General features: G+C 42.9%; 1 protein-coding gene across 1 annotated transcript in view; it reads left to right on the top strand.

Annotated features, from left to right (window-relative positions):
• Positions 1 to 1,026: 1,026 nt before the first annotated feature.
• Positions 1,027 to 23,670, top strand: part of TMEM132D (transmembrane protein 132D) — a 388,920-nt gene continuing 366,276 nt past the window's right edge. Inside the window, exon 1 of the mRNA XM_043529569.1 lies at positions 1,027 to 2,059. Within this exon, the coding sequence (XP_043385504.1) occupies positions 1,975 to 2,059 (85 nt within the window). The 5' untranslated portion in view covers positions 1,027 to 1,974. The remainder of the gene's footprint in view (positions 2,060 to 23,670) is intronic.

Here is a 23,670-nt window from a genome sequence, read left to right on the forward strand (position 1 = left end):
ATCTGCTAAAGAAATAATGACCTGATTATTATCCTTGACCAAAGGGAGGGGAAAAATGTAGCTACAGACTTAACAATTTGTACAGTTAGAATTTATGGAACATTTTAGACCAGAGAATTGTTTCTAACACATTATTAAAATTATGTAGAATAAGTTTAGCTAATTTTGTTGCTGTGTCAGTGGCCATGTGTACAGTGTTCAGGAGAGCTGAGAAATCGCCCCCCTCTCCCCGCCCCCTCCCCCCCCCCCCAATCACTGATGCATCATAGGATGTTGGGATCTGGACTATTTTGGTGGACTATGAGGAATCACATAAATAACAAATTTAGATGTTAAAACTGGGGATATAACCAGCCCAAACCCAACCACATACCGTAATATACACCTGTCAAATTAGTGTGTTTTGCAGTTTCTTGTACCAGCCGGGATCCAGATTTTGGCGGTAGTAGACGCAACACCTATGTCCTATTTCAAAAGTACAATTACTGAGTCTGGAGCCAAAATCTGGCAGACTTTTGTGGTGCTGTGGCTCCAGGTGGGGGCCTCAGAGTCTGGATTTTTAAGGCGAAGTCTGGATTTTGTGTGTGTGGTGCTTCTGCAACAGGCTATATCAGAGTCGGGTTTGGCTTTTTGGGTACGACAGGAGCCGCTAGACGTGTTCTGCGTCCAAGCAGTAGGCTTTTGGGAGGGCTGGGGCCAAACTCTGGCAGGTTGCAACTTTTCCGTTTTCTCTCTACACTAAAGTGCAATCATTAGAAGATCGCGGGGGATGGCGGGGGGGGAGAGGAGCAATGCACCTCTTTGTTCCCTGCAGTGACTGAGATGATAAAATCTCCCTTGGCTCGCCCCGGTGCCTGCCAGCCAGCCAGCCACTCCCCAGCCCCTGCGATGCCCTAGGAGGCTCCTGGCTTAGTGACTGCTGCTGGGGGGGCTCTAAGCTACTGTCTGCGCTCCGCCCCCCCCCGCGCTGGGATTGTCTGGGTACCCGGGGGGGTGCCCTCTGCACGTGGATTGGTGAGCCTGGCTGTCTAGCGAGAGGCTGGGCTCTTTGGAGTTGTATTTATTTATGCATGCATGCATTGATGGTTCCTCCTCTTGGATTATTTCGCCGGCTTAAAAAAAAACCCCAAACCACCCTGGATTTGGCGGGTCGGGACCAGAGGAGGAGGAGCTGGGGGGCCGGGGGCCAGCATCCCGCGTGGAGACCAACTTCTGGGGCATCCTTTGAGTCTCCAGCTGCCCCCCTCCGCCGCCGCCGCCGCTCCTTCCCCGGAGCGGTGGAGACTCTCCAGCCGTGGGGCCGGGGGGGAGTCCCCCGCGGAGTTGAGCAAGTGACTGAGCAAAGAGCGAGCGAGAACTAAGGCCCCGCCGCGGTGCCTGGCTGGCGTCTGGGCGGATCAGCATCACCCCCTCCAGGGAAACTTTCCTGCCGCGCCGCGGCCGAACGTGCTTCCCCGGTGGGATGTGGGGACCTGGGTTACACAATCAAGCCGCGCTGCTGAGCGTGGCGGGGGAGGCTTCCCCCGTCTCCGGCTAAGCGTGGAAGGGGAAGCGTGTGTGTGTGTGTCCCCCAGTAGCGCCCTGGGCTAGCGTGTGAGGTCGTTTGCCTGCAGATTCCAGGGCTGGTGTGTTTAGTTTGATGTGTGCGCAGGGGGGTGGGGGGGGAGCTGTTTACTTTTTAGGCGATCGGGGCTCAGGACTGAAGATCTAGCTCAATCGGGAGAGTTTGGGCTCAACCTATTGCAGCCGGCTGTTGGCGGGTGGGTTTGTTTTAATAGCCCGGGGGGGGGGGGGGACGGAGGAGAAGGGAGGGTTAAAAAACGAAACTGAAGAAACAATTCGTCTCCGCGAAGGAAATGCCTTCTGCGCTCTCCAGGTGACCTTTTCTGAAAATGCAACCTCTCCAGCTGATTGGCTTTTGTTTTGATTACAAAGTGTGTGAAATAGACCCCTAAGTTCCCTGCAGCCACAAGCATGAGGATGTGCACTTCTGGGGTTAGCAATATGTGGCAGCTCCTGTCACTGTTCCTCCTCAGCCTGGCAGCGGTTTTTTCCAAAGGTAAGGAGCAATTTCTTTCTGCTTTTCTTTACATACAGCAGCCTCTCAGGATATTGGCTTCTTCTGTAGGATTTATGGCTGACACGTTTTTTGTTTTGTTTTGTTTTGTTTTTTGGAGGGGAGGAGGATCTTTGTGTTAGGCAAACACAAGAAGGCATTCTGAAAAGAAATCGAGTGCTAATTGTCAAAGCCAACCTAAAGAATTTCCCATCCTTTCAGATCTCCATTTGTGACCTGTCCACTACATCTGCGTTCATATATACGATGCTGGTGGACAACCTCTGATGTGGACTACAAAGGCTTTTAGTTAGCTGGGGTTTTAAAATTCTTCAGGAGTACCAGAGTTTGGGTTTAAGTTCCCTAGCTTTATGCCCCATGTAATAATTCAGGTGAAAGCCCCTGTATCTCAGGCTGATAGTCTTTTACTAGGACACATGATATTAACTAAATACCATCCTTCCAATAAAAATATAGGTTGGTTACAATTTCCAGGAGATGTTAATTATTCTGAGTTCTAGTGATTGTAGAATTTCAATATGTTGAATTGAGTTGGAATTTTTTGACATCCTTCCTGAGCCAGTGACCTCTCTCTGTGTTGCCCTGGAATAAAGTTACAAAAAGGTTTACAAGGCCAAGTTACATACGGCCCCACCCACCCGCAACTTTCTTGCAATCAAAAATTCTCCTTTTACTCTTAAGCTTCTGATGCTTGGTCTCAGCCCATAGATCAATTTATTTTTTCAATGCATGAAGCAAATCTTTTAATTCATTCTTGAGTTATCAAAATAAGGGGGCGGGGGATATACATTTTCTGCTAGGACGATATTAAAGACTTGTTTGTGCCTGAATATCTAAAAACTGGCTTGAATGTTACTGCTTTAGAATTTACAGGCTACCAGTCCTCAGTGAGGAATAGTGGTCATATGAGTTTATACCTGGAATTTCTTGGTAAAAATATTTTAAATGAGTTTTGTCTATGTGCAGTGAAGTATTTTTTAAAAGGGGGTTTTGTTACATAATTGCCAGTGGCACTTCAAAGTTGCAGCACAATTATAGTGCAATTGTGTAGTGCCAGACTTAATATTTTTTGTGTATCTAAAGATTGGATGAGTTTAAAACCTATTGACTGGAGAAAAAAATTGTGCACAGACCGCAGTTCTGTATTTCCACAGTTGCACAGGTAAGGATTTTCCTTTTCCCTCTTCTATTTTTAAAACAAATTTAAGGACTCCCAAAACAACCCAAAGTACATTAAATGCAAAAGCCTATATGAGTGCAACTTTAAAGTTGCAAATGAAAACCCACTAAAATCAGGGAAGAGAAAGATTATGGTTCTTGTTCTAAGATTACTTCATTCACATTACAAATCTGTAGCTTTTGATCTCTAGTTAGGCTGCTAAATGTGTATTTTACTACAAGCAATATCTTATTTTAATCAATAAACACTGCAGTGATAATATTAACTTTTTGATTTCCTGGTTTTTTGGGTGTATTTCAATTTGCAGCCTTAATGCCGGATTAACAGCGGGTTTGCATTTGATTGAAACTCATTGCAACCTTGAAATAAAAGTGTATTTGAGAGACCTACAGAATATATTTGCTTGAAATTGATGGTTTGCTGCTTGGATCAGAAATTATAATATACATCTGAGATTTTATTTTTAACTATTAAACCACCCCCACACTATTTTGAAAGATAAAAATCTGGCAGAAAATTGGATTTGGTAAGGATATTTTGTTAAATATACTAATGCAAAAACTACAACCTGAGGTTTTTTATACAAACTGTGAAGTCTCATTAAGTCTAGTACCTTTTGAATTACGTACACCTGATCATATTAGTAGTTCTTCTAGAATCACTGGTATTGCTTATTTTGTATTTTAGAGTTGATAACATGCTGTTGTATGGTTGTTGGGTCTGTGTATTGTGTTGTGATTTAGAAAAAATATTCTGGGTACATAGCTATTTTCATATCTGGTAACAGACTCAGATCTTATTATGGTGACTTCGAACAATCAGAAAGACCAGAGGTTTCTAGAGACTTACAATATGAATTAGAAGACACTGTGCAAAAGGTCGATCTCCCTAACAGAAGGAAAACTGAAAAAATAATCAGTCTTGATTATTGCTACAGGGCATAATTCTTTGTTTGATGCCTTGTTGTTGCTAATAGAAATGCTTCTTTCATTTATGACATTATGGCAAAGTTTTAGTGAGAGAGAGACACACTTTTTTTAACAAGCAATAGCAATCAGTTGCCTATTGTGTTATAGGTCTGTTGCTGATTACTTTGAAGCATGGCAACAAGGCTTCCTTACTACAGGTTTCCAAGACTTGAAAAGCACCATTAATGGTTTTGCTTTGCTTTTATCCTGTGAAGGGGGAAATTAGTTCAATCTCAAGAGGTGAAATGTTGTCCTGTTTTCTGTAATGAGTTCAGCATTCTCAGCAAAACTACTTGTGAATGATGATGTGGTGTGTGTACTTAAATATGTACAGTGTGTGGCTGTACAATTCCAGTTATGGTCCCAAATCCTGCTCCCAGTCGGTTAGTTTTGCCATTGATATCAGTGGGAACAGAATCCGTCTCCAACTATAGAAAACTTCTTCAGAGATTTTCAGTAGTAAAATTCTGAATCTGTTGTAACCAAAAATAAACAGGCTCAATAACAGAGATGTTTTGTCCATGTTTTTAATGCTGAACAGCTGCTTGTTTTAAGGACAAAACTGTCATTGGCCTCAATGGGGTTAGGCTCGGGCCTTTGATATCTCCTCTAACACCCCATATCTCTTTAGGGCCCAGTCCTGCAATGAGCTGAACATACCTGAAAGGTGTTGAGCACTCTTAAGATTCTTCCAATGGGAGCTGAGCAGGGGTGTTGGAACAATTTGTATAGTGGGTGTGCTGAGAGCCATTGAACCAAACTGTAAACCCTGTATGTGATGGAAACCACTTCAATCCAGGGGGTGCAGGAGCACCCCCTGCACCGCTAGTTCCAGCACCTGTGGAGCTGAGAGGCATTATGCATGCATGTTTGGCCGATAAAACCCTCTGTCAAATGTTGGAGATCCTTCGCTTTAAACAAGTGGTTCTCAACCTTTCCAGACTACTGTACTGCTTTCAGGAGTCTGATTTGTCTTGCATACGCCAGTTTCACTCACTTAAAAACTACTTGCCTACAAAATCAGACATAAAAATATGTCACAGCACACTATTACTAAAAAATTGCTTGCTTTCTCATTTTGTCTGTATGAAATTTTAGTTTGTACTGACTTTGCTCGTGCTTTTTATGTAGCCTGTTGTAAAACCAGGCAAATATCTAGATGAGTTGATGTACCCCCTGTGAGATCTATGCGTACCCTTGCTTGAGAACCACTGCTTTAAACAACAGGCCCAAGCTGAGATGAGAAAAATGGTGCCAGCAAGAGAATGTCAAAGTGGTCTTTTGCCCTCCTGCATTGTCCTAAGCATCCCATGGGAGGTCATTTTCCAAGGTAATTTCTTCTTTGGCCATAAAGCTTCTATTTGGGTTTTCTGTTTCCCGCAGGTGCTGAAGACCATTTGTTATAAAATGTAGAGGCATGGCAGCCGAGTTAGACAGGATTGCTTTCCTAAAGGTGTTTCCTGCAGGTTTGAGAGATGGGAATTCCACTTGCAGTGATGCTAATCTCCTAATTTAGGAAAGGGAAAAGAATCTCCCAAGGAACAAAAACAATACTGTTTGATTGGACCTGGCTGTTTTAGATATAAACATCTGATAGAAGCAGATGACTATTAGGATAGAACAAATGCGCTACTGTTTTGTTTTATATTATTAATGTTGTGCTTTATTGTTCTTTGAACCCTCACAATAGTGTCAGTTACATCACATAATCCCCCCCTCCTTTTTTTTGTACACATAGGGCCAAATGTTAGCCTTGGTTACATCTGCTCAACTCTATTGACTTCCATAAGGTTACACAGATATCAGAATATGGCCGATTGCCCATAAGAAATATCCAGTTACTGCCATTAGAGTCTGCATGAAAGGAGGGTCGTAGTTGTACAGGAGGTTAACTACCTTGGTGCTCACTCCTGCCTCTGTTGTTTTCAGTGGGGAAAAATGAGTGGACAAAGAATACAGGCTCGAGCTCTTTGCTTATGTTTCTTTTATGTTCCCATCTTCCACTAAGTTGTGAGCCATTTCGGAAAGAGCTCCATGGGCATATTTCCGAGTGATGTCAATGGGAGCTCTGAGAATGGGGAGTTTATTGTGAATAAGAATATTGAAAATGGAAATATAAAGTGCACGCACATGTGTTTCACTACAGTTTCTTCTGGATCATTGCTCTGAAGCATTACAGGGTTTATTTTATTGGTAAGGGAAAATTGTTCTGTATTTGCTAGTTGTGGTTGTAATTAAAGAATCCTGAGCTTGATTTAAAAATAACATTTCTCTTTCTTTTAACACTTTCTGGTATCTCTAGACAGGCGAGCAGGGTTGAATTTCACAGTTAGTGGGTCTAATCGACATTTCGCAATCTGTGATTTGTTTTGGTAGGAGAAGCTTGTTGTTTTTGATAAGGAAACAAATATTCTTTTAATGTCACAATACTAATAACACTTTTGGGAGTCAGTTGTCAAAAATGTATCTGTTGCTGTAGCTGTATAACTTTAAATTGGTATTTATGGCTAATTTACCATATGTTGAAAATTGTCCTCCCTCTGTGTGTGTGTGTGTGTGTTTGTGTGTGTGTGAGAGAGAGAGAGAGCTGATGGAATGACTCAGCAGAAACAAACCACAGATGTAATCAGCAAGGGTTTTTCCTCAAGTGCTGTTGTCTATAGCCAGAAATCATAACAAGTTTGCTTAAGCCCCCCAGAAAGTAACAGCAGCCCCAGCCTGAGGTTCAGGCCAGTTTGGTGAAACAGGCATTCTCTCACTGTCCCACCTGCAGCTAATTGAGAGTCCTTTGGGATATTCTGCCAGGGTGGGGAGTAAGATTAACCCCTTGGTCATTGTTTGCACCTTGACACTACGTGCATCTGGGAGAAGCTCTGTGCTGCCTTCTTTTAATCTCAGCACGAACGGAACAAAAATAATAAATTCAAATGAAACTAAATAGTTCCACAGAAAAGCCTGTGTTTTATTTGCCAGCCACAGTACTCACTTAATGCAATTTTTTTCCTGTAATGTTCTCATTTTTACCTCTGCTTTTTCTTTTATTAGTTCCATGGGACCAGCAGGCTCTATGACACCAACCAGTGTTTTAGATATTAATAAAAGCATCTTTATTCAATAAAGATAATTTTTATTTAATAAAAGAGAGAATCAAAAGATAATCAGATTTTTCATGCTGCATTCACAATAAGTCAGCCTCCTGAGATTGTTGTAGATGCCAAGTCTGGTGGCCGTCTATCACTCGGTTCTAGGATACATAAACACGACTGCAGACAGGTTGATTGCAGAGAGACTGGAGAGGCAGCTAAGATTCATCGTAGGTTTAGTTTATGAAGTGTTACATTTAATTACTTGATTTTTCATCGTTCTGTGTAATGTCTCTTGCTACATTATTAATAGTAATTCAAAATTAAGTGGATTTTAAGCAGTTTGGTGACACTTAACTCGCACTGATTATCATGAGCAGGGTTAAAAATGACATATTTGAGGAAGCCAACCTATTTTTTCCTCTGTGGAAAAAGCAGATAAACAGCAGAATGGGGGTTCATCTATTTTTATAGTCTTGCTTTCGCCCTTTATTGAGTGAATTTAATTCTGATGAAAAGTGCTAGTCTGACAGCCCCAGGAAGTTGATGGGTTGGTAGTCAATCTCTCTTCATCCTTCCCACCAGTTCTAAGATTTAAGAGGGCAGGTCAATCTCCATATCTACAATGGGCCTGATATGAAGCCCGCTGAAGTTATTGCCAAGACTCCTTCATTGGGTTTTGCCTCAGACCCTCATTTCTTGGCCTCCTGGCGAAGACTTCCAAAACAGGTGTCAACCAGTGCCAATTTTCATAATGTTTCCAGTGGTGTGGACACCTGGGAACTGACCCGACATCAGTCAAGTGTCATTTCATATACAGGCCACGTAAGACTAGTCTGATGGAGATCACTCTTCGCCTAGGCTTTGTTGTGCTCCACTAGAGGGGAAAGGTTTGGTGACAATATGGTATCATACTGAGTAACCCTCCTTCACTGATCCATTGAGCCTTCCCAGTTTGATGTATTACAGTCTTACAAAGCATGCAAAGGAAACCATATTTAAAACTGACCCATGTAGACTCTCAGATGTGAATGGGCAGTGGAAAGCTGCAGGGTGCTACCGGCTCTGCAAGAAGAGCAAGGTATCAAATCAGCTTTGTGTAAAGATGGGTGCTTAGCACAGTGGAAATGATAGTTAGGGGCCCAAGCAGAGACGTGGAAAAGAAACCAGCACTCTCCGTACCAATCCCAGTGCAGGCTAGAAAGCAGTGCAAGGAAAAGTGTCCTATCTAGCCGCCTCAGGCGGCTGTAATGTGTGCCTTTTGAGCTGCATGCTGTCAAGGTAAGAGGACAATTGGGCAGGCAGTGTGCAGGACGCTGGCTGAGAAACAAAGCAGATGTCCAGATAATCACACAGATGAGTTCTCATGTCCGTTGTATGCCAAAGAAATCCTTTGAATCAGCAAGCTCAGTCTTGCCTGGTGCTAACGGATCTCAGAGCTACTCTCTGTGGCACTTAATATCCCTATTTTTCTTTTTATTTAGATTTATAAAGCACCTTCCCACTGCGGTAGGTATGGTAGTCATTTATAAAAGGAAAATGCACAAGAAGAAAAATCCCAAGGTACAATTAAACCAAAATAAACTGCACAGCCAGGAGGTTTAATAATAATCAGCTAAGAATAAACAACAACAATAAAACAATGCCATTCAGTAGCAGTAATGCCATTCAGCTCTCAGCCAGCCCAATTACCAGAGGCCCTGGGTTGGCGGGGGATACTGGTCTCCATACACAGCTGGGTTTGGTGAGTAATTCCATTTGTCTTCACTGTAGATTAATGACAGTGATTTGGGTGTATTGTAGAGGCCAGCAACCCACAAATGAAACCTCTGTATTTATCCTTTTAAGTTCTGCATCTCTGGTCTGACTGTAATAAGAATCTTGCTTGGTTTCCTTTAATTAGGTAGTACATATTGGTTGGTTAGTTTTTGTTGTTTACAGCAAGGACAAATATGGCTCTAAAAACATGTGGGAAAAGTAAAGTAGTTTGAGCAGGGTTGTAATAAACTGGTGTGTGCGCACGCCGGTGCGTGCTTGCACTCCACTGCCCTCTACTGGATGAAATCAGAACTGCTCTTCTGCATGTCAGCCCTCGTACAGCTACCCATTCATGAAGATTCCCCTCTAGCTCATCCAGTTAAATCACAGAGTCTAGAGAGATGACCCATAAATCTTATGTTGTTGTTCTGGTCAAAAACCACAGGGCCAATCCTGCGGTCTTTACTCAGGCAAACTTCCATTTGACTTGGAGCTGCAGGACTGAGCTTTTAATTTGCTATTTTAGCCACAGAAATGTTTTGTCACTGCCAGTTTTTGCCCTGACGTCTGACTGGAAAAACTTTTTTTTTTTTTTTAAACAAAATGGAGATTTGATTTTGTTGTAACATATCATGATGGGCTATGTTTTTTAGGCCACTTGTGAGCAAATGCGCAGCTGTTAGAGTCTCCTGTTGAAACAAATCTGTGGGAATTTCCCTTGTTCCTATTTAACCCCCTGTGGCCTCAATGACATTTGCCGCAACAACAGAAATAGGGCCTAGATCCTCCAGCTTCAGAAGTACAGGCCCTTGCCACCTTAACTGAAGAAGAATTTCCTTACATGGTTAGCAAATAAAGGGCCTATGACACAGAACGGAGCAATTCTAAATCTATCCAGTAGAAAGCAGTGGTGCACATTCCCAATAGCCACTGTATTACAATCGTTCATGACACTGTAAGAAAAAGGGAGTGGTAGGTGTGGGGGTGGGGAAAAGACTTCTACAGTTTTATCTAAAGTGTGTGAACCTGTCTAGGACCTTCTTAGTTTCATGTGATTTAAACCCCAGGCTTTAGCAGCACCTTACTGGTTACCCTGTAGCAAAATATCCTGCCTTGTGAAGCCTGCATAGAGCATCTGGCTCATATGATGACATTAGAATAACTCATCCTAGCGTAAGTAGAGGAGAACAGTGTCACACACAGAAGGAGTGTTTCAGAAGGTACTAACACTGTGTCAGTGGGTCCACATTGTAGACAAATGCATGTGGTTCTGGACTGTGACTAACTAGACTTACAATCATAGAAGATTAGGGTTGTAAGAGAGCTCAGGAGGTCATCTAGTCCAACCCCCTGCTCAAAGCAGGACCAATCCCAACTAAATCGACTTCATCAGTAGGCACTTGTAGGCTCTGCATACAGTTCGGATCCTTGGCTGTTCACAGTCTGACTGTGGGTAGGAATTAGAGAGAAGCATGACTTTTTGTGGCTAAAAGCTTAGCACAGGGACGCTGAGTGTGTGTGACTGGAGTCTAGTCCTAGCTCCACTATTGAAAATCCAGGTCCCGGCTTTCTCACCTGAGGCACTCAAAACTAGTGGATGCTTTTGAAAAGTTGGTCTTAGCTTCTCGGAATGGCAGTTTCTACATCAGTGAAAGGGTGAATTATACTGCTCCAGCTCCCAGAGGCACATGGAGGGTTAATATGTGTAAAGAGGTGTCCCACACATTTTGAAGATGTTCCCCTGTGGCACAAATGCAGATCACCTCTCGTTTGCCATTGCCTCACTGCCTCAGTCATTTACCAGTTATGGCTCTGTTACTCTGGGTAGTTTGCCGACATCTTGGGGCAAGCACTTGTAAGGGCGCGTGACTCTAGCGGTGTCCTGCTTTCTCCTTTGTGCTTCACTGTGTCCCCTGGAGCAGTTGTCTGATATGAGATGATTTCTCGCATACTGAACACTCGGGCACAGCAGGAGTCTGTTACATACTTCTGACTCTTTGACACCATCTGCCCACTAAAGTAATCTAATGGGTTTCCACTGAGCCAGGCTGCATTACAGCCCAAAGAGTCTGCTCCAGATTAAAGACAGCTCTATACGTGAACATTTGCTTCTCAGTTTTATAGGAGGCATACTGTTTTGTTTGATATTTTAGAGGGGGAAGCAGCTCTCCTTAGTACATATTAAACTAAGCAAATATGAATCATTTGGAATGGTTCATTAATGATATTTTGTAGATGTATACTACTTTTATCGAAGTATTACAAAGACATTTACAAAAATGAATTAATTGCCGCACTTCTGTGAGGCAATTGGTCTTAAACAATAATGTTTACCTCAGTTTTACAGATGGACGCACTATGGTACGGAGAGGAGAATTGAAACACAGTGAGGTTAAAAGAGAGGGAGGAAGGGTAGTCCATTGAAGAGTGCCCTGGATTAGGAGTCAGGACATCTCAATTATAGTCCCGGCTCTGCTATTGACTTGCTCTATGACCTTTGGAAATCACCTCACCTGTCTGTGCCTCAGTTTCCTCATCTGTAAAATAGGGAGAATCACCTTTGTAAAATGCATGCTAATGTGCCATATAAGTGGGAAGTATGGTCTGTATTATTACCCAAGAATAGACAGCAAGCTTAAACAGACAGTGTGGTTCATTGATAGGGCATGGGGCTGGAACACAGGAGTCTGAGGTTCTATTCCTGGCAGTGCTGCTGAGTGACTCTGGGTAAGTCATTTCCCCTCTTTTGTGCCCGTTTCCTTCTCACTCTCTGTCTGCCTTGTCTACTTAAGTCCCTACTCTGAAAGCTTTCAGTCTCTCTCTTCCTTTGTATTTATACAGTACCTTGTCCAGTGGAGCCCTGATCTCAGCTGAGGTCTCTAGGCACTGCTGCAATACAAATAATTAATAATAGCAGCAGTGCTACCAATCAGAACACAGTATCCCAACTTGTGGCTCCCTGCACTGAACACTGGACCAGATTTACTACATAGAGGCCTGTGGCACTGCACTTAAGGGGGGAAAAGGGTCAACTTAAACACATAATGAAATGCAACAGAGTGATTAAAAGATTCCAGGAGCTTAGCGCACAGCCCATCCAGCAGTGTACTGTCAATAAACCATCTAAACAGTAACCCAAACAGTAATAGTGACAAGAAAACACGAAGAGTTGCTTAAAAGTAGATGTTATAAAGAAGTCTTTATTTTTCTCCCTGTGATAATCCATGTTACTGAACTATTAAAGAAATCCTCTTAATTTTGAATGTTTCTATTAATAATGGAACAGACCTTTTACGTGAGAGATTTGTCTTTATGCAGACAGCACAGTTTTATGGACTCCTTTGCTCCCTTTCTATCCCTTCAAGTGCCCAAGTTGTTTTTAAAGCTCATACATGTCAATAAGTCAAGAGAGACAAATGGTTCAGTAGTGGCAATAAGGTGGTCTTGCTAAAAGAGAATGAAAGGCCAAATCCTGCCATTTTGAGCTGGACACTAAGAAATAGAGGACTCAAAATTAGAGACACTTTTGAACATTTGAGCCCAAATGACTTGCACAGGGTAACACAGCAGTTCTTGTACCCTCTCCAGAGGACTACCCTGCCTCCTATGCAGCCAGGATATGCAGTGCTGGACCCTGTTTCTTTGAAGGTATTTATGCAAGAAGTCACTCCAGGGTATTTGCCTCTGTCACCATCTGCCTTTTTACTGGAGAAACACTGTTGCTGTGTGCCCAAAGCACAATCTTCCATGCTATTGCAGTGAATATTGCATGCTATTTCATGTGAATAGACCAGTAGGATAGGGAGACCTTTCCATGGGCTTCTGAGACTCTCCAACAGATGGAACACTCTGCAATGCATTCTCTCCCCTGTGTGCACACCCAGCATGCTTCAGCTTTGGACCCCTTTTGTTCATAGGGCCATTTGGTGTCTTCACCCTCTGGAAAGCACGTGACAGTTTCATCTGTCACATTCCTTCTCTGCAAGAAGAGCAGCAGCCTGTCCGTTCATTATTTTGGAAGCAACAGTCAATATCAGAGTGGTCCCTTTTGGAGTCTTGAAATCCCGTGCAACTTTGCCTATTTCCAGCTTTTGTTACACACTTGGACTAGCTTGCTCGAAGGTTTGAGAAGAATCTCAGCAAAACTGCACCCAGGTTCAAGTGCCCCTGGTCCCTGGCTTATGGTTAGAATCATGTGAAATTTGTGGGCATCACCTGCTTTGAATTAAATCTATCATCTTTATTGAGATCCAGAACTCAAAGTGAAACTTGAAGAGTACAAGCCCAGGTTAGAGCAAACCCAAAGCAAACATTTCTATAAACCCCCGAGAAACTAAATAGCTGTATTTTCGCAGGCTCTAGCCTGATCTTTTGACTAGTGAATCTGAGCCTGTCCTTTTTTATATTTATGCTTCATTTGTGTTATGGGTGAGATGCTAAATAAGGTTTATGCCTAGAGTCTGTGCTGAGCTTACTCCTGCTGTTTCTGAAAAGCCAGCCTAAATTTCTACTGTTACAGTAGTTCTAAAAAAATAATATGGGCGTCAACTGCCTCTTTGCTTTCCTTTTATTTATGCCTCTTATTTGAGTGGCATTAAATCAGAGTTCTGGTGCAATAATGACTGTGGAAACATCTGTTTGTTTGATTTTTCTCCCTCCTGTCATATAGTCACACTTTCCCTTCTAACAATCCCTACCAGAATAATGCATCTGCTTTGAGATATCTATATCTATCTATCAGGGCCCAGGAAAGAGAGAAACCAGCATAAGTGCAGAATACTCTATAGAGAGGACACTTGTGGTGATATTTATTATTTTATTATTACTTCTCACCTTTCCCATACATCAAAACGTACAGATAATACTAAAGAATTGCCCACAAAGGGATTCACCTCAACCCACTCCCTTCTCAGTTGCTTTAAAAAGAAAGAGGCAAGATGAGCTTGACAGTGTATCAGAATGTTAACAGATCTTGGCCATGGCGGACCAAGAATAAAAACTCAACTCATTTCACACATTAGGAAAAACTTCCTAACTGTCAGGGTTGTTAAGCTCCGGAACAAATTGGCTAGGGAGATTGTGTAATCTCCATCACTGGAGGTTTATAAGAACAGGTTACACAAACACCTGTCAGGAATTGTCTCGTTATTACATAGTCCTGTCTTGAGTGCAGGGGACTGGACTTTAGGTGCCTTCCAGTCCTATATGTCTACGATTCTGTAGGTCACCACAGCAGTCAGAAGGAAGCAGTTTCTAATCCCCCCTTTCTGGGCTGAGTTCAAACTGTTGTCCTAGAAAGGAGGGACTCAGTTTCTCATTCCCATTCCCCTGAGGCATCCAGTCCCCAAATATAAATCATTATTATAGAAATCAGGTGTGTAACGATCCTTGGTAATGACATGCAAAGGAGACAAAGGGGAATAAAACAGGCTTGCAATGATCACTCAGAATATTTACTGTTCTGCAAGTCACTTACATTACCATGATATCATCCCCATTCCCTTTATTAAATGGTAACTTAAGCAAAAAGTACAGTTGTGAAGACTTAATGGTGACCAATGTGAATGACAAAATTAGAACATGCTACGCAAAATGGACAAAGATATGACAAACCTAGAGTGAGTTACTGTTATGCACCAGGGCCTGGGCCTCCTGTAAAGCACCATGGCAGCCAATCTGGGAGGATATTGTGGTGCATCATGTGAAATGTAGTCTGCCTGGGGAATCTAGCCCGTAGAGGCAAATGAGGGCATGTGGCCTGCGGCAGCATTTCAGAATCAAAATGGTCGAAAATTTTTGGTTTTTGGCCCAAAAGTTCTGGCTTTCAATTTTTCACCAAAAAGCTGAGGCATGTTTTGGGGATGGGGTAAGACAAATTTTAGGATCGGCTGTAGTGTGTGTGTAATACACACACACACACACACACACACACACACACACACACACACACACACACACACACACACACACACACACACACACACACACACACAGATGTACACATGGCCTGATTCTTTGGCTATTCCTTGTGTGGAACTTCCACTGATGTCAATGAATATTAGTGACAATTGATGAACTTTGGTGGTGTAGAGGCAGCTACGATACTGGGCCCATTGCGAGTAGATATTCTAGTAGCACGCAGCTTGCCTCTGTGATGGGCGTTGTAATTGAGAGGTATTGATTGGGAAAGTTTGGAAAGTTTATTTTCCCCTTCAGTCCCGCAAAGTACTTTAATGGACAGCTCAATTTTGAGGCAGTGACTGTGCGGATATCACTGTTGTAATGAAGGTGTGAGACAGAGGAGTGCAAGGAAGAAACTTCACTTTATTTCCTGGACCCGGTCACATGGCTAGGGTCATTATCCACTGACACCAATGGCTACCGGTAAAACTCTTTCCAAAAAAGCAGAACGTCCCCCTTTTGTAGCCCTGGCTTGGGGCCAGGCTGGCGTGTTCCCGGGAGCCAGCTCTTGTCTCTGTCTCTCAAATCTGTACTAAGCAACACAGAATGCTGCTGTGTGAGATGTCTCACATCTGCCTATCGCCCAGGCAGTTCACAGTTCTCAGGCACTTCATGCTTTTATTTCCCCCCCATGAACTGATGCTGTGACTGAATTGATAAAGGCCATAATATCTCTTCAGATCTGGCTCAGGCTTCCTGTCCCCCCTGACTCCCAACCCCTACATGTTAGTGGCTAGATGCCACCTGGGAAATGTGAACCCATCACATGTACTGCTGTGGGCAGTTTGTGTGTGTCAAGATGCAAAGCATTTACAAACACTTGCTAATCTGCGTCAGGGTTGCTGTGATTTTTTTTTTAAACTAAGTCCATATCACTTCTTCTTAAGGCATCAGGCTTTAAACCCAGCCTGTGTCAATTTACAACAGTGTTTTATTTTATTACAATGGAATGGTTAGACCTGCATGGGGGCAAATGGCTTTCTAAAGTGCTTTTGAGCCATCCCTTGTTTATACGTGTGTGGTCTCTTGATGGAATTCAAATAAATAATTTTGTTGTGTGAAAGAAGCAGTATTAGATTTATTTCTAAATTCTTTTCAAGATGTCAGCATGTAGCCCCAAGGATGTGAAAGAAAGGTACTGCTTGTCAACCTCCCTGGCTGCTCTGAATTAGGCTGAACCTACTGGAAATGAAAGGTTCAGAGAGCACAAATGGAATAGATTGAAGTAAAAGCTTCAAGTGAATTGAAAGGGCAGGTTTACTGGCTAAATGTGATCTCTGTGGGCCGAAAGATACCTAATGCATTGAAGTTGTCAGCCATTGTGGAGTCCTCCAAAGGAATTGCTTAAGGCTTTTTGCTTTGGAGTCACTTTTCACTGGAGCCTTTTCTGGTATTGAAATCTCTTAGAGCTGCAAAAGGAAAATAAAACATTAAACATATAACTAGGGCCATACCACATTCATGGTCCATTTCATGGGCATAGGATTTTAGAAATCATAAATGTCATGATTTTTAGCTATTTAAATCTGAAATGTCACGGTGTTGTAATTGTAGGGATCCTGACCCAAAAAGGAATTGTGTGTGGGGGGGTGTCACAAGGTTACTGTAGGAGGGGTTGCAGTATTACTACCCCTTACTTTTGCGCTGCTGCTGGCAGAGGTGCTGTCTTCAGAGCTGGGCAGCTGGAGAGTGGCGGCTGCTGGCCAGGAGCCCAGCTCTGAAGGCAGCGTCGCTGTCAGCAGCAGCGCAGAAGTAAGGATGGCCTGGTGTGGTATTGCCACCTTTACTTCTGCGGTGCTGCCTGAAGAGCTGAGCCCTCAATCAGCAGCCGCCACTCTCTGGCCTTCCAGCTCTGGAGACAGCAGCGCAGACGTAAGGATGGCACGGTACGGTATTGCTAACCTTTAATTCTGCGCTGGTGCTGCCTTCAGAGCTGGGCGCCTGGCCAACAGCCACCACTCTGTGGTTGCCCAGCTCTGAAGGCAGCAATGCAGATATAAGGGTGGCAATACTGTGACCACCCCCCAAAATAACCTTGCGACCCCTCCAACTCCCTTTTGTGTCAGGACCCCCAATTTGAAAAACGCTATCTTCCCCCAAGAAATCTGTATAGTATAGGGTAAAAGCACACACAAGACCAGATTTCACGGTCCGTGACGCGTTTTTCATTGCTGTGAATTTGGTGGGGCCCTACATATAACAGTTGTAGCATATGTGAAGTCACCACATGTTCTTATGCTGGTTGACACTTTTTTGTGTCTGTGTGTATGTTAACAAACTTACATTCATGGAGCCTATTTAAGGGCTCTCCGTTCTTCTATGTAACACCCAGGGCTACATTTTCAGAGGCGCTAAGCCACCATTTTAGGCACCAAATATGTGGTCAGATTTTCAGAACAGCTTAGCACATTGGATTTGTCCCTGAGCGTCATGGTGGGAGCTGCTGTGTGTGATCTTAAGCTCCCCTGTATTCACACCCTACACACTACTGCAATAATATTTGTGCAAAATATGCCTTGTGAGGTATCCTTTGATATTATTCACACTGGTCAATAATATCATTGGGAAATATCTGTAACAAAATGTTATATGTGAAGTTATAAAGTCTCTCTATGTAATGTTACTAGAATATGTTTAAGACCAGACGGCCTAGCTTAGGTAAAGGTGCTAAACAGGTTTGTCCTATATGGAATTTACATATTAGCAATAAACAAAGCCATTGAGCTAAACCAGAGGGGGTTATCTTGAGACCGAACTTTAGAGACAGAATTAACATGCCTCCTGCACCCTAGAGAGATACAGGGGTCTGAATCCCCAGGAGACCTTTCTAACTTTTAGGAGAAAGACAATCCCTTTGGGAATATAAGGGATAGAGAGAGACTTCATCTTTATTTTTCACTCTAAGGGGACAAAGAAAGTAAGCGATTTGATCTCTGTGATGGCTCCTAGCTAGACCGACCAGTCCAAAGCTGGAAAGAAGACTGAGGGTGAGAGAAACAATCTTTAACGAAAGACTGTGTCTTGCTAGATTAATTTTAGACTTCTGGATGTGTGTTTTCACTCTTATTTGCTTGTAAGCATCTGTACCTCGATCTTTTTTCCTTGGTATCACTTAATCCATGCTCTTTTGTTAATAAACTTGTTTTGCTTTCATTATATTCATTAGCACTGTGTAAGTTCAGCAAAGCTTCTAATAAGCTGACAAGTTGAAATGTTAAACTGTCTCTGCAGAGGCAGTGAACCTAATTCGTTTTCTGGGAAGGTGCAGTGAGGGGGACTGGTCCCTGCAGTAGGGTGGTTTGGGGGTGAATCTGAGGCAGAAGGGTAATAAGGTCAGTCTGCAAGGAGTAAATAAGTTGGGCAAAGCCAGGATGAGACTTGTGGGCTGCTGGCAGGCTGTTGGGGTCAGAATTCTGACAGCCAAAAGACATACAGGGTTAGAAGCAGACCTTGACTCAACCCCGTTCGTGGCCTAGGTGAACCGCAAAACTGGGGTCCCACTGGGTGCTGAACTTCTTTGAGACTCTGGCTCTTGTTGCGGGCACTAAGTGCTTTAAAATCTGTCTCTGAGCATCTTTGTACAGCAACTGTACAGCTCCTAGCACAACGGGGCCTGCTTTCGGCTGGGAGGACCTCTAGGCACTAGTGTACTACGAGTAATATTAATGTTATGGCAAAAGGTACTAATGGCTCTGAGCTTTTTGTGAAAATCTGGCCCCAACTGACTTCCCTGGGAGTTACTTACATCCTGCAGTGGGTGTGGGGAATAGGTGTAAGTTGATCCCATATACATTATGTTTAGACAGCTCTTTGACAGTAGAGAATTGAGCTGTGGCTCTTATCGTGATTTTCTTATTCTGTGTTTGTCCCTTTGGTTTGATCTTTCAGGAAAGGTAATGGGCTGTCAAGGGAACAAATCAAGCTTTAGAACCCATCTTTCAAGCCATATTTCAGATCCTAGAAATGTAGGAGACAAAAACCAGTAGGCAGTTTAGAAGGGCAGTATATGGCAAACTTGTCAGCTGGCTAAAATTGTGCGGCTGTTTCCAGTGGAAATAACATGCTTTTATTTTTCATTTAGATTTTCTGTGTTTTATTACCGAAAAGGCACTGGGTCAGCTTCTGCTGACAGCTTAAGGTCTTGGTCTTGAAATTCAGAGCTACTTACAGATCGGGCCCCCGCTACGTTAGAGTCCACATTTCCATCTCTCAACCACCAAGACAGTTGTGCTCTTCTGGGGCAATGTGGATTGCAAATGCGTCTGGAAAGCTGGAGACAAGGCATTGTTCTCCAAGGCAGGGGTCTGGTGTAGAACAAATTTCCACCATAACCAGAATAATATTTACAACAACTGCTGCTGTCACCTTCCCCAAAATTCGTGACCCCGAGCAGAGGTCTTAGAGGAGATGGAGACTTGATGATGTTTGCTTGGGGCCTCACAGATGAACTAGGAGATGCTCCGATGGCACGATGGTGATGGATTCTAGTATAAAGCCCTAAAACATACGTAGGATGAAATTCTGGGCCCACTGAAGTCAATGGGAGTTTTGCCGTTTACTTCAGTGGGGCCAGGATTTCACCCATCGATTACATAATTGTAACCGGTATAGTTAAGCAGCACACAAACCAGTTACATGCTTTGTTCCTGATTTTCCTTCGCAATTCCTTACACCTGAAACAGTGCATCCCTCATCCCTCTTGGTTAACTCATAAGGCCCAATTCTCTTGTCCTTACTCAGCCCAAAAAAATCATTAAAATAAATGGTAGTGTTTTTTGCTAACTCAGGGCCAGATTCTACCACCCTTACTCACGCTGAGCAGCACTTTACTTGGCAGAAAAGCCCCACTAATGATACAGGATGGCATAAATGGGCTGAATATTATCTTCCTATACTAGGAATAGGAATTATTGTAGGATAACATAGTGTGGCCAATCTTGAGTTATTAATAGCGCCAAGGGTTAAAAAAATATTTGATGTGTATGAAATGTCACAATTCTTGTTGTTGTTTAGCCTTTGTGTGGCTTTTGATGGTCTCCAATGCCTCTATCTGCTTATGGCTGTTGGCCTCAGTCCTGGTGTAAACCATAGCACAATTGGTCATTGGTACAACAAATGTTTCCTTCCTTTGGAAAAGGTGGAGCAATGCATTAACAACATGAATTCAATAAAGAATGGATGGGCTAGTGCATTAGCCATTAGTCTGTCATCCCTTTGAAGTGTAGTGTTTTTTCAAGTCAATACAGAAGCTAATGAGCTATGATTGGGGGCTGTGCCAGCCAACCTCCCTTATCTACAGAACCTCCCTGATCAACAGTATATATATACAATCAATACATGAAATACGGAGGGACTCATCCCTCAGACTAGATTTGTTGTCTCAGGTTTCATCTGCTCACTAGCAAACGGAATGCCTCTGATAGGTCTGCCTACTAGGTGCATTATTAGAACAATCAGGCTTTCCTACCAATACTGGCTCAGATCCCTCCCAAACCAAAGGGATTTGTTACTTTGGTTGAAAGCCATTAGCATCCTTTTCAAGATGAATTATGAGGCCTCTGCTTCTCTGTTAGAAATTCAGATAATGATAATACCCATATTGATAATCTCAATGCCCATAATGATTGGCTGTTTTGAAGGCATTGAAATTCCTTCTCAGAGCCCCCTTCCTCTCCTCACAAGTTGGTTTTTCAGGCTCAGGATTTCAGAGGGGAAAATAAAACACAGTGGAGAGTAAACAAAGTTGCCTCTGTTTGGAAGGCATAAAATGGGACAAACATGAAGCGTCACATCCAGCATCTTAACAAGAAATTTCACATAGTGAGAAGCACCAGATGGGAAATATCTCCCCTTATTTTAATACTAACACTTACATCTATAAACCTATGGAATAATCCCCGAAGAGACATGGTGGAAACCGCATCACCTGAGTCATTTAAACTGGAGTGGACAAGAATATGCTCCAGGGAAAACAGATCTGTGACGTCATGGGTATGCTGGCTCAGCCTTCCTCTTCCTCTATCTGTTAGCTAGAGTGCAGGGAATCCTCAGAAGCAGACATTCTGCAAAGGCTCCCTGAATCCTGAGCCTCCTCTCCACAGTAAAATCAAACCAGTTTAGCTGTATTCAGGGCTTTCAGTGTCCATGGAGAGTTGGATCAGGATCTGCTCTCCGGATTAAGCAACTGATTGATATTAAATGGGGATTCAGATACATTCTAGTCAACCCAGAATACAGGTATAGAAAAAAATCTTATGTGCAGTGCGGAGTCCACATCTACTTTCTAAAAGGAGTCTTTGTCATTTTGATTCAGAGCTGGTTGGACACAAGATGCCCAGTTTTCTTAATAGGATGCCCCGTTTCTGCATTTAGATGCTCCCAAGCGAGTGTGGGTTCCCATGCTCCCCTTTTACATGCCCAAAAGGAGATTAAATCAGCCACATTTGGAAACCAGTTTATGCTGAAATTTTTAGAAAGGTCTTTTTCTCTTGCTTGGAAATCCAGAGATTGCTAATTTTTTTTAAACATCCCTAGAGGATTCAGGCAGGTGAGGTGACTGTAAATTTTCACAGAGATATTAACTATTGAGACATGACTTAAAAGGTGGGAATAATTCAATGTTTATTTCCGGTGTGATTTTCCTTGGAGTATCTAGTAGCTAATGCGTTAAAAGCTGGTTCTCCCTGGGAGACTGCTTGTCTAACAGGTTTCATAACTAGCATGACAAAGCCCTTTTTCTTATTATTACTACTGCTATTATTATTATTTTATTTTTAATTTTTTCTTTAAGAAAATTGGAGAAACAGCAAATATTGAGAGAAGATTTCCTTAGCTATCTATTTTGGGGATATCACATTTCCACAGTGTATATTCACACCGATTTGTGTCTATAGGAATGTGTGTGTGGCGGGGGGGGCGGTGGTGGGGTATCTTCTCCTTCAGATATACGTCTGGGTATGCTGTTGTAGCTGTGTGGTCTGGGCTCAGGCCTGGGAGTCAGACTCCTGACTTCATTGACTTTATTAGATTGTGTCCATACTCCTGTATAACACAGGCCAGAGAAGTTCATGCAGTTATTGAGTCCAATAACTTGGGTTTGACTAGAGCATATCTTCCAGAAAGGAATCCAGTCTTTGATTTGAAGACTTTAAGAACTGGAGATGGGTGGATGCTTTATGTAACACCTTTTGGTCAGATTATGATCTCTTACACCTCACCAGGCCAAATTCAGCCATGGCATAAGTACTCGCAGATGTGTTGGCTTGAGTGGGATTAAACCTGCATATATAAAACCAGAATGTGGTCTGTGTACTGCAGTGGGTTTATACTGGTGTATTTGTCATAACTGACCCTTGGATTGCACACTATGGGACAAATTCTAAACTCTTCTCCATGGCTGCAGAAAGGCCCATGGGAGTGGTACTGCTGGGATAACGTGAGTGGCAGCTTCTTGCACAATAACCTCCTCGATGAGAGCAGGTCATTGATTTGCTAATCTGCAGCTCTTCCAGTTGCTCACTCCTGTGTCGTGGGGAGGCAAGATGCACTAATTAAGCTGAAGAAGTTTCAGCAGACTGGCTTTTATTGGGGGCAGCTCTTGTTTTGAAAGGTTAATTCTGGAAAAGTATAAAGCTGCTGAAGGATTTAAATTGACTGACTGGTCAGTACATTAGACCCAAGGGATCAATAATAACTTACACTGGAAAAGGTTACATCTCTCTGGTGTGGGAAAGAATCAGAAATGTTTCTGGAAGTTTGGCCTTGTTTAGAAAGGATTCAGGCACCTGGCTAGTTTCTGGGGCTCACAATTAGAGATGAGGGGAGCCAGCAGGGGGGCTGTACTATAGCAGGAGACCCCAGGCTGATGTTTGAATAAGTTATATTCTTACAACAGCTGAAATACGCACTTTCCACCATTCCATGCCTGGTGAATCTAGCTAGAGTGGAGAGGATGTGGGGCCACCATCTGGCCCTTTCAATAGCTAGTTCCCGTGGGAGACCTAGCAGGGAACAGCGCTTGTTCTCCCCTGCGGGGTCACATACTGTTCCTGTGTGAAAGCACAAAGTAAGGGGAGATAAATGTAATTTGTTCCTCCTCCTTCACCTGTACCAAACTGGCACACACTAGCCCTAAAATCAGGTGTACTTTTCTTTGATACAGAAACATTTTATGGCTACTATTGGAGCGCTACAGGACAACGTTCTAAAACAACTCTGAGCGTGAGGAGAGGGGTGTGTGACCGAGGTACCATTATTTCAGAATCCTCTTAGAGGATGTGATAGAAAATGACTTTTTCTTCAAGGATTGTTGGACCGTCCTGTTGAACTGCTCAGAGAATGATAACCCTGTCAGAGAAGTCCATAGGATGGTTACAAATACCTATTGAACTGATCTCATTCTGTGTTCATTTCTATTGGATTTCGGAGCAGCTTTCAATTTGTTGGTATTCAGTTCACGTCTATAAGATTATCTTCACAACAGGTTTTCCAGTCATGGCTATTCCTCCTCTTGTGCTATGTATGTACTGTACTCTCTCCTGGATATTATTAGTATAAGGATTATCTAGACCATTCCTGACAGGTGTTTGTCCAATCTGCTCTTAAAAATATCTAAGGACGGAGATTCCACAATCTCCCTAGGTA

Source organism: Chelonia mydas, chromosome 15 (assembly GCF_015237465.2).
Source record: "Chelonia mydas isolate rCheMyd1 chromosome 15, rCheMyd1.pri.v2, whole genome shotgun sequence".
NCBI classification, from domain to species: domain Eukaryota; kingdom Metazoa; phylum Chordata; order Testudines; family Cheloniidae; genus Chelonia; species Chelonia mydas.